The sequence below is a fragment of the Diaporthe citri genome (genome assembly GCF_014595645.1).
Source record: "Diaporthe citri strain NFHF-8-4 chromosome Unknown scaffold_3, whole genome shotgun sequence".
NCBI classification, from domain to species: Eukaryota; Fungi; Ascomycota; class Sordariomycetes; order Diaporthales; family Diaporthaceae; genus Diaporthe; species Diaporthe citri.
Genome location: NW_025064848.1, coordinates 258080 through 273486, shown reverse-complemented (window position 1 = coordinate 273486; position 15407 = coordinate 258080). Strand labels below are relative to the sequence as shown.

The 15407-nt window shown below is 43.7% G+C and overlaps 2 protein-coding genes across 2 annotated transcripts; one reads left to right on the top strand and one right to left on the bottom strand.

Moving 5' to 3' along the window:
* Positions 1 to 5794: 5794 nt before the first annotated feature.
* INS49_007670 (uncharacterized protein) lies at positions 5795 to 12804 on the bottom strand (the record flags this gene model as incomplete). Its single annotated transcript, XM_043168418.1, has 7 exons — positions 5795 to 6385; positions 7307 to 8255; positions 8772 to 8975; positions 9551 to 11137; positions 11203 to 11609; positions 11997 to 12196; positions 12246 to 12804. 7 exons carry the CDS (start codon positions 12802 to 12804, stop codon positions 5795 to 5797), a joined length of 4497 nt encoding a protein of 1498 aa, XP_043026098.1.
* Positions 12805 to 14131: 1327 nt separating this feature from the next.
* INS49_007669 (uncharacterized protein) lies at positions 14132 to 15358 on the top strand (the record flags this gene model as incomplete). The annotated part of the gene is made up of 3 exons (XM_043168417.1): positions 14132 to 14173; positions 14245 to 14529; positions 14633 to 15358. 3 exons carry the CDS (start codon positions 14132 to 14134, stop codon positions 15356 to 15358), a joined length of 1053 nt encoding a protein of 350 aa, XP_043026097.1.
* Positions 15359 to 15407: the final 49 nt, after the last annotated feature.

The following is a 15407-nucleotide window of genomic DNA, read 5'->3' as shown; positions in this document are numbered from 1 at the left end:
TTTAAAAATTTAAGTAACTTTGCTATTTTAAATATAAATAGCTAATAGCTAAGCATAGCGTATATTATAAAATTAATATCTTTATATATATTTATATTAATATTAATAAATTGCAAAATATATATATATTCTTTATAGCTAAGGTTAGGGTATTATAAGGCAGCAATATATAATAACCAGCAAGAGGTAGCAGCTTGCTATGCATTAAGTATAGTATTTATTATATAATAAAATTTATATTATTTTTAATTCTTAAAGTTATTATTATAAATAAATTGCAATAAAAGCATAAATTGCTTTTATATAATATTATATAAATTAAAAAGGAATGATATTATATTATATATAATAATATTATATAAAAAAATAAAGTTAATTTAAGATAAATAAAGTTAAAGTTAAAAAAAGAAACTTATTTCTTATTGCAAAAAAATAATATAATAAATAAGTTAATGGAAATTAAGCGGGGTTAATTGCTTTATTTACTTATTTTAAAGTCTTTGCAAATAATATTAGCATTTATTATTTATAATATATAGCTAAATAATAACTTATTTTTATATTTTACTGCTTATAGCTTATTATAACTTAGTTAAAATGCATAATACTTATTATTGCTTCTTTTAGCGCTATATTATTTAAGTAAACTAAATTATTATTAAATAATATTACTATTTAAATATAATTAAATAGCTAAACTCTTTAGGAAAGTTTAAAAAGAATATAAGCATTATCTTAAATAATAATATTAATAATATTTAATATATTTAAGATTTATAAAGATAAGCTAACTTTATAATATTTTTACTTAAAGCATTTCTAATGCTAAAATAAAATTATTATAATAAATATAATTATAGCTACCCCTTTTATAAATTATATATAAATAAAAATAGCTATAAAAATAAAAAAAGATATAAATAAAAGAATTAAAGTAAAAATAAAAATAATAATAAAAATAAGATTTAAAATAAAGATAAAAGCTAAATTATAATAATTATTAAATTATAGCAAATAATTATTATTTAAGTAATAGCGGTATTAGCTTTTAAGGCTTGCCGCTTTAATAATATAAAGGCTAATAATAAAATATTTAAAAACTTAAAGAAAAGAAAGAAAAGAAAGAAAATAAAAATAATAATAAAAATAAAGATAATAATAAAGATAATAATATAAATAATAATAAGGATTATAAAGCATAAATAACTTTATTTATAAATTATTTTAATAAACTTATTACTTTTTATTATTATTACCATTATCTTAATTCTTTAAAAGGCTTTATTATTTTAATTTATTTTTTATAAAATATTATAATTAACTTTATATTTAAAAATATAAAAAGTTATTATATTTAATTATTTATAAGTAGTAATTATTTTATTAAAAAGAAGTATAATTAATATTATAAACTTTTTATTTAATTTTAATAAAAAGTTTATTATTATAATTATAATTATTAAAATTTATAATAAGTTTTAAGTTACTTTAAACTTTTAATTAAAATAAATATTTTTAATTTAAATAAGCATAGTTTAATATATTAATTATTAATATAATATTATTAAATACCTTATAGCTAAGATTTAAGTAATTAATTATTAAATAGCGTAATATTAAGGATTTAACTTTTAATATAATTAATATATTTTTCTTTTTTATTATAAATATTACCTTTTATTTTTAAGTAGCGTAAAGTATTATAAAGAAATATAATTACATAATAATAAGAAATGCTAAAATAATATAATATAATAAGGTTTATATAAATTATTAATATTAATATATTTTATTATATATTTTAAGGTATTATTAAGGAATATATATATAACTTAATATAAAACTTAAAAATATATTTATAGCTTAAAAATTATAAAAGCTATAATAATTAAATAATTATAAAGTTTAAAAGTTATAATTACTTATTATTTATATTTAATATTAATAGAAATAAAAGCTATATATATATTTATAAGCATTATAGTTTTATAAACCTTATTTATAATTAACTTAATGCTTAATAAATATAAAGCAAAATGTATATTGCAAAGCATTATTTAAAATTAGCATAAGTTATATAAAAAGTATATTTAAGGTATTAATTAATAGTAATATTAAAAATAACTATATAAAGAAAAGTTAATTTAATATAATAGCTAATTAGCATAGCTTAAAGTATAGTTAATTAATTTAATTTTAGCTAAAATAATGAAATTTTTAAGGTAAGTTTAGCTATAATATATATTATATATATTATATAACTTAAAGTATAATATATAATTAATTAATTTAATTTAAATTAAAATAATAAAAAGTTTAAGATAATTTTAATTAAAGCTATATTACTATTTTTAAAATTAATATAATTATTAAGAATAGCTAGTTTTTAAGAGTTTTTATGCCTTATAAGGCGCATTATATATTTAAATATGCATTTTATAAGGCATAAGGGCTTTTAAAACTTAATTACCTTTTTATTAAATTTATTAATTATATTTATTATTATTATAATAATTATAAAATTTATTTATTAACTTTAATTATAATTAAAATAATTATAATATTAACTTACTTTAAGGATAATTTTAATAAGTTATAAAGATATTAAGCTTTTAAGAAAAAAAAATAATAAAGCTTATTATATACCTTAAAGCTATATTTATATCTTTAATATTCTTATTTATATAAAATTTAATTAGCTTAATAAGTATTAATATATATATTAAATAAAGCTTTTAAGCCCTTAATTATAAGTATTAATTAATATATATTATATATTTTAATATTTATTTATTAAATAAATACTTAACTTATTATGCTTAAAAGCTTTATATTTAGCTTTTTTATAAAAAAGTTTTGCTTAATAATATTATTATAAATATTTTTATGCTTATTTTTAACTATATTAATAAAAAGTACTATTTATAAAGATCGCTAAGCTTATTTTTATACTTAATTTAAGGTTTATTATAAAATTTATTATAAAAAAGCTTTTTTTATAAAGATTGCTAAGCTTATCCTTATATTTAATTTAAGGTTTATTATAAAAAAGCCCTTTTTATAAGGATTATTATGCTTATTTTTACATTTAAATTAAACTTTATTATAAAAAAGCCTTATTTAAAAGGATTGCTATGCTTATCCTTATGCTTAATTTTAGTTTTATTATTAAAAAGCCCTTTTTTTAAAAATTATTAAGCCCCTTTTTATACTTAATTTAGGCTTTATTATAATAAAGCCCTTTTTATAAGGATTGCTAGGCTTATTTTATTATTTCTTAAAGGCATTTTAAGCTAAAAAAAAACTTAAAAAAAAGCTTAAAAATTTAACTTAAGTAAGAAATATACCTATAGCCTTTATAATATAAAGTTTAAAAACTAAGGCTTTTTATTATAAAAAGAAGTGCTTTATGCTAAGAAAAATAATCCTAAACTTCCTTTAAAAATATTAGCACTTAAAAAAAGTAAGTTTATCTTTAGAAAATCTTAGGATATCTTAGGGTATATTGTTTTAAGCATGGAAGGAATTAGCACTTTAGTGAAGGGGCTCCTTGCGCCTATATAGTATATTTTAATCATTAAAACTACCGGCTGGACTACGTAATGCACTTGCATTTCTTTCTAAATACGGAAAGGCGCCATTATTAAGCAACGTTACGTAACCTCCCCTCCGCAGCCTGCCCAGATGAATAGCTCCCAGGGCCCCGATAGGGGCTTTCCACCTGGTTTATCCGGCTTAGGCCCCGCGGATGATTGGCAGTATTGCGTGGAGTGATCATTGGACGGCATGGCGCGCGCGTGCGTCTTCTCTTTGACAGCGACGGCGCGGCAGGCAGACAGGTCAACAGGTTCCAGGCATCTCCAGTGACAAGTTCCAGTAAGCATGCGACAGGTAAACCATCCGCAAGGCTCCGGTGGGTATTGCGAGATTTGGATCTGTGACCAAGCAGAAGAAGATGTGTTGAACTTTTAAACCATCTGCTCCGCGTGACCAGAAAATGTCGTGAACAAACACCGTCCCTCTTTCCGGGCCTGGCTCTTTTGCAGCTACGGTGAGTCTATTAACGATGTAGGCTATCTACTCTCTACTCTCCCGGCTTCCAGTATAATTATCGACTTCAGGAAGCGTTGCTCATTCATGTGGGCAGGCATCTTTTTCAGCGTTGCATCTGCCTGATGGGATCAGCGCCAACTTGCTTTAGTGGCTGTTGTGCGAGAGAGCCATGCATGGTTTAAATCCTCTGTCATCCAAGGGACATGTCGCATGTGGCAGCAGAGCACGTGTGCCAAGTTTGCCTCGTTTCTTTTTGCCGCTCCTTCCCCTGCATGGTCGGTAATTCCTTTTCGTTTTCTGAGCTTTGATCCGAGCCACCGTCTCCTCTGCTGACCATACACCAGCCAAGCCTGCGCGTCAATTAAGAAATAAGCCCCCACCCTCATCTCACTCAGCTTGTTTTGCATTCCAACATTTGTGCACATTTCCGCCCTCAAAGCATCCTATTCAACCCATTTACACACTCGCAATTGCAGCAAGCTCTGCTCAATTCCGCCAGGTGTTTCCATCGGGAGCACCACCGGGGAATGCGGAGAGGACAACGAGCAAATCTCCTCGTTTGGTCATCGTGACGCGGAGCTCGGCTGGGGCTGTCAACAATACCGTTCCGACTTCAAGCAAGCTCAAAGAATCTACCATCGAGAGCCTCAGTGTTTGGGCGCGACTCGATGACTACCCAATACGAGGAACCCTTCCCAACAAGATCTGACCACCCGATACACTCTACACAATCTGCTGGTCTTGGTGTTGTCAGACTAAGAAGCTTGTCAAAGCTTTTCCTATCTCCCTCAAAACTGTGGATTTTCCGAAGTTCACGTTTAATACTTTGTGTGTTGAGATACCTCCTTGGAGTCTTCTACGGTGTTCAAGGACTATGGTTTGTGGGGAAACAATTCTTCATATATTTCCTAGTCTCGGTAAGGTTGCCTGAATACTGGCGAGATGAGGTTGTATGCTCATAATACTCAACAGACAACCGTCTGCGTCTTTTGGGACACGTACCAAATATTGGGAAATGACACCCATTGGATGCTACCACATTCCTCTGTGATTTTCGAAGTCATTTCTGGGTTGAACATAGTGGTTCACAGCGCCATCATCCTTTGGGTATCAGAACTTAACTCTCGCGAGCGTGACTCATCTGATATCTATGTATACTGGCCCGATGAATACCGCACAGAGCAACAGATCAATGGGGCCGTCTTGCCATTCCTCATGTGAGTCTGCGAGAAACCTAGCCTGGCGTGCTGTCGCAATGCTCACTTGATGCTAATATCAAGCCTCTAGCATTCTCAGCGGACTCATTATATATCACGTATACATGAAGCTTGAAGAAAGGAAGAACCGTTACCGGAACTATCGAAACGGAGTGCGACCAGTCGTTCTTTTCACGGAGTCTGGTGATCCTGTCGCTTACTTTCCTCGGATTGGCTCGGAAATACCAATGCTCTCTGTCGATTCACTGCTCCAACCACAGAATCCTGAGTAGGATGTAATTCGAGTCTTAGATAAAATGGAGATGGCCAGCATAAAAGTTGCCCTGGATGGTCAGTGAATTATTGGGAGGAATTGATCAAGAATCAGTCCCAAGCGCAATACCGCATTTAACGCACAATATCATCTATCCAAGTGAGGTCCTTGAGTTCCCTGATGACGGTTGAATCCGAGCACGTGTCCAGCCATCGGCATTCGCTCCGTTATACCCAAGCCGCCGCTCCGTTCCAACAGCAGTCTTAAACTGTCATCCTGCAGCCTCTGTTCCATGCGGATTAGGCGATCGACGAGGTCGAAGTAGCGGGCCTAAATCGACGTTGATCCGAGCTGCCTCCAAGATAACGTCCACGCGGAGCTGGACATTTTGCGAAGCTTCTTGGACGATACTGAGCAAGCTGGAGCCATCCATATCAGGGGAATTACTATGGTATCGGTTTTGTCGAGGGTCCTTCAGAGCAAGTGTGAGGGGGGTCTGGCCAGCTTGATTTGGCATCGCGACGGAGGCCCCATGCTGCAGTAGCCTGCGAGTCATTGCTCCGTTGTCGATGGCGCACGCGAAGTGCAGCGGTGTCCCATGCGCTTGATGCACGTAGTTCACGTCTGCTCCATGCTCGAGAAGCAGGGAGACAACGTCAGAATGCTCCCCGTGCATTGCCGCAAACAGAGGGGTGCCGAAGTAGCCATTTGCCGCGTTGACATCGGCTCCCACATCCAACAACATCGTGACGATCGCCGTGCTTCCTATCAGACACGCAATATGCAGGGGCTTGCCGAAGGCGCACTCATCTATGTTTGGATCAGCGCCGTTGTCGACCAACATTTGCACAATGGCCCTGCACTCAATGACAGCTCGTATTTTAGCGACAGGTGTGGAATAGGACCGCCAAATGCGCGACATGGGATTACCGCGATCGTAGGATAGTAGGGATTTGCTGAGCGCACTCTCGGACTGAAACGCTTCGAAGTAGGGTCCAGCGCAAGACGAAAGAGCGCACAACAACGGCGTACCCCATTTCGAGCTCTTGGAATGGATATTTGCACCTCTCTGAATAAGAATCTGAACCACTTCATCCAAAAGCCAGCGAGATGCCAAGTGGATGGGCTGATGCTCGCTCTCTTCTCCATCGACACTCATACCTGTATCCAGCATGAACAGGACGTTCGAGACCGAGCCCGAAAAGCAGACTTTGGCAAATCGCTCCTGTGTTGGGGGGAGATATTCAAACAAAAGGCGCAAGGTTGCATCATTTGGTCGGTCTTGCAGTACCACTGCGGTCAAAGCCTCGTCGACAATTACCTCTGGCTGGTCGTGATTGTCGTAGATGCTCTCGAGAAGTAGTTCAACCACGTCAGCCCTTCCTCCCTCACAAGCCTTAACGAGGCAGTTTGGATAGGTCGACCCTACCACCACCGCTCCTTTGGCCAGAAACTCTCTGACGATTGAGGGCTCTCCTCCCTGCTCAATGGCTTCCAGCAATGCAGTCCTTCCGCTGCTGACACTGTTGATCTTGGCTCCTGCAGCTAGCAGTCGTCGGGTCATATGCAAATCGCTCTCCCGCACAGCCGCAAGCAGCGCAGTTCCAGCCACAGGAATTTTGCGAAAAGGGTCACCTCTCGGATCACCCATGCGTGAGGAGAAGCTTGGTTTGGCAGATCCGTCTAGGAGAGCACTAGCTTTAAGTGAGGTATGATGATCATTGGTGAGGTCTCTCAGGGCTCGGAAACGGGCGGAGATCCACGGGCGTGACGAATAGCTTACATCTTCATCGACAACTGCGCCTGCTTCGAGGAGTGCGTTGACGGTGTCCATGTCACCACTTGCAACCGCGAGCTGCAAAGCACTTGGAGACCTGCTCTCATCATCCGGAAGCGAGGACTGTTGTGTACCAGCTTTGAGGTTGATATCGGCGCCATGGGACATCAAGAGACGAACAATGTCGCTGTGACCACCAATTGTTGCCGCTCGCAGGGCGGTGTCCCATCGGCCCTGGACGGTATTTACGCTGGCGCCGTGCCGAAGAAGCAATCCCACAATTCCGAGCTGCCCGCTGCGCGCCGCGGCCTGAAGAGGGGTTCCGTAGCAGTATCCGGACCTGTTGGGATCTGCCCCGCGCGTCAGGAGGAGCTCAACCAAGTCTTGCTTTCCGAGTAGGCAGACCATTTGCAGGACGCATATGTAAATCTCCTCGTCAGTCTTGTGGTCTGGATATTGTCGAAGGAGTAGTTCAAGCACGGCGCCAGGTCCATTCTCAAAGACGTCAACCAGCGAGGGCCTCAGAGTTAGGCGGCCGTCAGGGTAAGGAAAATCCAAGAAGTAATCTCTGTACGGGTCAACATGAAAGCACTTGAGGGCCTTCTCGATGAGAATTTTTCCTCTCTCCAGATCCATTGGGAAGGCTCCTCCGGCCTCTAGTATCATCCGTACGATGTTGGCTGAGCCTGAATTCCTCTCGGTTGCTGCATCCAAAGCTGATTCACCGTCGTGCACATACATGACATCCGCACCAGCATCCATGAGTTTTCCGATAACAGCCGCGGGGCAGAGATTTGCAGCGACCTGGATGGGAAAAGCATCCTGACCGTCGAGGGATGATGGATCAGCCCCATTGACCAGGAGGCATTCCACAACTTCTGCTCTCCTTGAAGATTCTTCCTCAGTCATGATGCATAGTCTTCCGTAGCGGTCAAACCTCTCGAAAGCCCGCAAGCTACATTGCAGAAGTCTTGTAGAACGCCCTGTCTTTGGTTTTTCCTCGCCAGCTGATGGCTTAGACTGAACCACATCTTCGAGGGTGGTCCAAAACATACCACTCGATCGAGAAGTCGAGTGTCCATCAAGGTTTCCGATGGAGTTTCTGTCTTCGTCGTTCAAAGCAAGAGAACCAAGGGTATCGTCAGCAACAACCATGTTCACATCCACACTCAGCTCTCCCACGAGGTATTTGACGATATCAGGGTGACCTGCTGTGCATGCTATGTAGGCGAGTTGTCCCAACAATTGCGAATCATGCCTGGAGTCCTCGCTTTGTGATAGAAGTAATTTCAGAACCTTGAGGTGGCCCTTATTTGCGGTGGCAACAAATGATGCATTTGACGCAAGTGGCTCCTGCAAACCATGCAATTGCATGTGCTGAAATATTGCTGACAATAGGGATTCGTGGCCGGCTTCTGAAGCAATCTCGATCGCCTTTGCAAAGTCTGAATGGTCCAACAGTGCTCGGTACCTACACGCGAGGACAGAAGACACGCCATCTTTGTCTCCGGACGCGCAGGCCCCCATGAGGTCACGTTTGAGTTGTTCCTTGTCAACGACGCAGATGTTGTATTTCTCCGGGGTGGGAGGCCAACTGAACACCATCTTGTTGATATCCTCGGTCGTGATTCCATTCTCAGATGCCGTACTCAAAGCAAACTCCATCGAATCGTGGCTTTTGCCATCTCCAGCGCTTTCGAATATCAGCGGAAGATATCTCTCGATTGGGCCTCGCCGTATGAGCCATTCCACCAATGTTTTCAGTACTTCCACGTGGCCGTGAGCTGCAGCTGCTCTCAACATACGCATAAAATCATTCTCTCCTATCTTCAGATGCATTCTGTGATCTAGAAGCAGCTGGACCGCGGATGTCCGACCCGCTGCCTCACTGGGCTCAAGGGGAGGATTGTCGCTCTCCGGAGACCTTGGTTCCGTGTAAGGACCAGAACGTTGTGGTTTGCAAAGGGAGAGTCTGCTTCGGAGCCTTGTTGAATAATTTCTCGGTCGGCAACCGTGGTCCCGCCCTCGATGCTCCAGCGTACACTCCACTTGATATTGGATCAGTGAAGTCATACCCTTTCTTCAGCAGGAACGACACAACATCCTGGTGTCCTCCTTCGACTGCAGCGTGAAAGACATCGCAATAGTATCCAGAATGAACATCAGCACCAGCATCCAACAAGATCTTAACAACCTCTTTGTCCATTGTACGCTGCGGCTTGAATCGCAGTGCCAAACGTGCCTCCATACCGGTTGACATATGCTCCTCCCTGAACTAGCATTTTCACAATCGCCGCATGTCCCTTGCCAGCCGCAGCATGAAGAGTGTCATTTTCTGATGAGCTTGAGTTGACTCCGGCTCCTTGCTCCATGAGGAGCTGAACGGTAGACTTCCGACCCATTAAGCATGCCGAGCGCAAGGGCGTGCCAAACTCCCCTTTCGCCTCGATATCCATGCCTATACCAAGTAGGAAGCGGATGATATCATTGTGGCCACATGATGCCGCGGTCGCGACAGCGTCGGCTTCAACCAGTGTCGAAGGGTCCGATGCGCGGCTGAGAACCTTGCGAAGGACACCTAGCTGTCCGCCCTTGATTGCCCTTGTCATCCTCGCCTTCTGCCTATCGATCATATCATTCTGCCGGAACGATTTAAAGCTCGGCTTTTGAAGCTCAGCTAGGAGGCTGATGAAGCCAAACTCAGTAGCTGCCTGAAGCGCGTGCTCGTAATCTTCCTGAGTCTTGATTGTACCGCTTTGAACGAGAACAATGGCGATCTCCTCATGGTCCCCATGAGTACAGGCGTCAAAGGCATTTTCAAATCTTTTCCCGCATGTGACAGAGGCATTGTGGCTAAGAAGCCGTTTCACCGCTTCTTCGTGGCCTCCGTAGCAGGCAGCATGCAGAGGGCTGCCGTGTCTCCCGCACTCCACATTAACCTCCGCACCCTGGTTGATGAGAAAGGATACCGTAGAAGCGTTCCCGAAAGCTGCTGCAAGATAGACAGCCGTAGTGCCTCTTTTGTTGCGCTGGTTCCAATCCATCTCGATACCTGACTCGACAAGGAGTTTCAGCAGCCCGTCAACTCCAAAAACGGCAGCCAAAAAGACTGGAGACGACTGTTCGTTGGGTATGGCGTCGAGTGCTGGCTTCATGGGGTGATGATTTGGTAGCAGCGATGCCAACTCTGCAGCTGTATCCATCCAGGTTTCAAAGGAGAGGCTGGGCATCATGTCATCCTCGTCGACAACAAATGATAGCATGCGCATGAAGAGGTCACTGTTCCCCTCGAGCACTTCCGCACCTTTGAAGTGCGGAGCCCAATACATCGCGGCGTAGACGTAGATGCTGAGGATTTGTACTTCCAGTGGTTGACCATGAGGGGGACCGCGCGAGCAAACCTCGATACAGGTTGAGGCTAGAAGAGCGTGTGATATGCAGGGGGAGAAAAGATCCTGCTTGGCGCGGAGAAGGTATTCCTTTATCGACTGGTGCGCAAAGCGTACAGCATCTTGTCTTGTATCCGCCACCACCAAGTGGGCGCACATGTCCGACACTTGTATCGTGTTAATAATAGCAGAACTGACTTTCGAAACAGACATGGCATCAATCAGTGTCGACAGTGTCAGGGGCGACTTCATGTATAAAAGCCATGAGAAAATATGGATGACAAAGGAGCGAGCCGTATCTCCTCCGCTTAAGACTTGTTGCAAGGTCTCCTCATAGAGCTGGTCCAAATCGGCCAGAATGTTGGTTTTCAAGGCTGGTAGTAGGTCCTCTTCCTGCTTGATCTTGCGCATCCTCAGCTGCTGAATTTGGCGGTGAGCCCAAAGGAACCTTGATTCAAGTCAGATCTTCATAACCCCCACGCATTTCAGAGCAACGTTTCAGGCAGTTCTTACATCTCGCCAGCACCAGCCAATATTTCGTCGGCCAAGGCCGTCCGAACCTCAGACGATGCGCATCCATTCAGTAGCTTCGCGTTGTCAAGCTCTAGATGGATGAATTGTTGCATATCCCCACGCACGTTGGCACTGTTTGTGCTCACCGTCTTGGCGGTAGGAAAAGACGATACGACCTCGGTATCATTCCTGCTCGTCAAGAAGATCTTGACAACATTAGCCGCTTCGCCCAGGATTCGATTCATCGCATCGAACAGAACAAATCGCTGAGCATCCCGAATTTGATCGATGGCATCCAGAACGATGGTGATGGGGTCATCGTTAACAATCTCAATGATGAGATCCACACATTCTTTTGTCTTGAGCCTCGCGAGATCCAAGCCGCTGAGGCGAGCTGACTTCGATCGCTGTTCAAATTCGACGTCAAGCAAGCATCGAACTCTCGGCTGGGTACTTGCATCGGTGATTGCGAGTTGTCGGAGTACGTTTCGCAGTATTTCATCTACGGACGACCGTCCTGGCTCCGAGTCCGTCTTCAAGCAGTAGAAATAGGCCCATGGAGCAGATAAGGCTTGCGAGGCGGCCGCCTTCAGAAGCTCATCGACCACCGCCGAACACAAATGTGTCTTGCCCGAGCCAGGAATCCCAGTAAGAAGAAATACTGATGGCGAGCTGGATTGCCACCATTCCTTGTAAGCTTCATGTTGCAGAAGCCACCGGCCAAAAGTTGGTGCGCGAGTGTCGATGATTGCTTCATGGTGAACAGAGTTCGGTGATGTGGACAACCACCTGACCATCTGTCCATGGCGTTCATCATCCAGCATCTGGCTGCTGATGCTCGCCTGATCTATCAGTCGCACGAGCGATACTTCCACGGAACGCAACTTCTCAGTGTCGTTGAGTTTGGCAAGCTTCCAAACCTCATCCTCCCGCTTCAAGATGCGCTGCATCCGCTCCTCGTCGCCTAGCCTGAAAGGAGCTTTCGCCAGCCGCACTTTGATCGTTAGTCTGGCATTAATCCATCAATATGATTTCACACGTACGCAAGGTTCTCTCCGACAAGACGTCTATGGCCCGGGCCAAGTATATCAGAACTTCCGTATAAAGACTCGTAAGGGCATCGTCCAGAGGTGGCGGCACCGGAGCATTTCTTGGCAGGTGCAGAAGTTCAAACTCCTTGTAGCGAGTGATCAGCCTCGAAATGACCTCGATGTCCACTAGCATGGCCCCGTATTGCTGGATATCATTGACTGTGACCTGCAGCAAGAAACGCACAGCCGCCCACGGCAGTGAAGCGTGGGTTGGGTCGTACTGAACGGCAATATCGCCAACCTCCTTGAAACGGACAACCCATCTGGTGATCTTCTCGAGGACATCGCGCACGATGACTATCTCACGATTCGGCAACTTGACTTTCCAGCGCCCCTGGAGACTCTTGTCCCTCTTATCTTCAGCAGCCCTCAGAACGGCTGCCAAGACGTCGCGCTTGTGTGTCGTTGCCTGGCCCAGGCTTGACCTGAGGGTCTTATCTAGCCTGTTGTAGGCCTTGTCCCAGAGGCTGCCAGTCAGATTTTGATTAGGTGAGGATGCGGATGCCGCCATGGTTCGCTCAATTCTGAACTCAGTCGGTCCTGAGGCTCAATGTTGTTGTGCAGCGCTGCGGGCTCCCCAAAGGCGGGGAAGATGCTGTCGGTGGCCATAATCCATAATCAGGCTGCCACCTTCAGGTCAGCTGAGGAGCATTGCGCCGTAAGGCAGCAAGTATTGCCAATAATGGAGTGCTTGAGCACGTTGGTGAGAAAACCAGCTCCCTTCCCCCCCTCCCCCTGACCCTGAGGCTCTCGCTATGTACACGATTGTTGCTGTGACGGAGATCCAAAATAAAACCTATACGGAAATTCGCACCTGCAACACCGGAGGGTACACCGGTGCATCACCAGCACTAAACTATGTAAGAAATCGCACACCTAGCACCCACATCCAACATCCATACGCAATTTACGCACTCAATTCACACAGGTTAGGTATGTGAATTAGGCGTGTAGGTATTGGGTGCTGGGTGTATTGGTGTTGGATGTGGGTGTGTGAATTAGGCCTGGGTGATGTGCTCTGATTAGCTGTGGCTATGGTGTGAGTTGATGATGTACCAGTGTACCCTCCGTTTTTGTAGGTGCGAATCTCCATGTTCAAGAAAACAATGCAACTGAAAGGCAGCAAGGCAGGATCCAAAGTGTATAGCCCAGTGTAGAGTCTCTCATTCTAACCTTATGAGGCCACACTCTAAACACCCTTTGTTTGTATTTCCATTTTGTCTGGCTTCAGTCAATCGCATTATTTCGATTGGAAAAATGGGTAAGGAATTCCTAAAGATCGCATCTTGCTGTAGTATTGGTGAGACGTTTCACGGGCTACTTTGCTTGTCCGGCATAGCGCACTCCAGGTCACCGAGCGATGGCCGGGGAGAACTCCACCGAGCTACCCCGCAAAACCAGCCAGCTGGTATTGGGGTTGGACTTGGCGGAGTATCTTGCCGATCGTTCGGGATTTTGGTCCTTTTTTACGGAGATACTTCCCTATCACTCGGATTCTCTTTCCTTGGCTGCGGAATCTTTTTCCTTCTTGCTCGGACAACACGCCTGGGACGAAAAGGGAACATGAAAGAAACCACTGCTAGCTGTGTCATGACTGCTTCACGAGGACAGGAAAACCCCAAGATATCTCCGAGGCAGCTGATCAGGAATGGAGAGCACTCAGGTTGAGTGTCGTCCGTGAGTGGCGGCGAGGTTGTTATATCAAGAGGCCGTGGTCTCGACCAAGAACACTATAGTACTCAAGAGCCCTTCAGATTCAGAAGCCACCTCAGACCCTACCGAGGTACATATCGCATCAAGCAAGAAGCAAGAAAGGGGCAAAAGCAGCAGCAGCAACAATGGAACCTCTCCGAATCGCCGTCGCTGGTCTCGGTCGCATGGTCAGTGTTGCCCACGATCATATTTAATTGCACACGCATTTGAAGAAGTGCAATTGGTTGACACCGGACAGGGCCGCCGTCATGTTCAAAACCTCATCTACCGTGTGCCGCGCGCCTCAGTCGTCGCGGTCTGCAGCACGGAAGCTCATGAGCTAGAATGGGCCCGTGCCTTCGAGGAGTACAAGGAGTTCAACGTCACCATCTACGATTCTTATGAGAAGATGCTCTCACACCCAGGTCTACAAGCTGTTTGGATCTCTACCAGCACCGACGTCCACGCGAGCCAGACGATGGGCGCCATCAAGAAGGGTTTGCACGTCTTATGCGAGAAGCCTCTGAGTACGAAGATGGACGAGGTATGTCAAACACGCCCGACCTTTTGAACACGCAAGCTGGCTTGTTGAAGAGAGGCATAAAGTCAAAATTGAAAGACCAGATCTAACAGAGATGCCGCCACAGATCGCCGAAGTCGTCAACGCGGCCAAAGCCAACCCCCATCTCAAGGTGATGGCCGGCTTCTCGCGGCGCTTCGACGCCTCGTACCGCGACGCCGCAGCCAAGATCTTCGAGAACAAAGCAATCGGCAGCCCCTTCATCGTGCGGTCCAACACGTGCGACCTGCTCGACCACACGGGCTTCTTCGTGCGCTACGCCCCGCGCAACGGCGCCATCTTCGTCGACTGCGCCATCCACGACATCGACCTCTCGCTGTGGTACCTCTCGGACCCGGTCCCCAAGGCCTGCTGGGCGACGGGGACGCTGCAGCACCACCCGGAGCTGAGGGAGATGAACGACGTGGACAACGGCGTCGGCGTGGTCGAGTTCTGGGGCGGCAAGATCGCCTACTTCTACTGCTCGCGCACGCAGGCGCACGGCCATGACGTGTGCACCGAGATCACGGGCACCGAGGGCAAGGTGTCGGTGAACGTGGTCCCGCGGGCGAACAACGTGTTGCTGGCGGACAAGCTGGGCATCCGCAACGAGGTGCAGCCTGAGTACTGGCAGCGGTTCGAGGATGCTTTTGCGCTGGAGGCTAACGAGTTTACCGAGGCCGTGTTGAAGGACAAGCCCGTGCCGCTACCCATTGAGAAGGGGGTCAAGGTCATGGAGATTGGGCGGGCTTTGCAGGACGCGCTGCTGACCGGAGAGGTGCAGAGGTTCAATGAGAAGGGAGAGCGCATTTAGATTCGGTGACCTACGTGGGACCTGGTCCCCTTCAGAAGAAGACCACAAA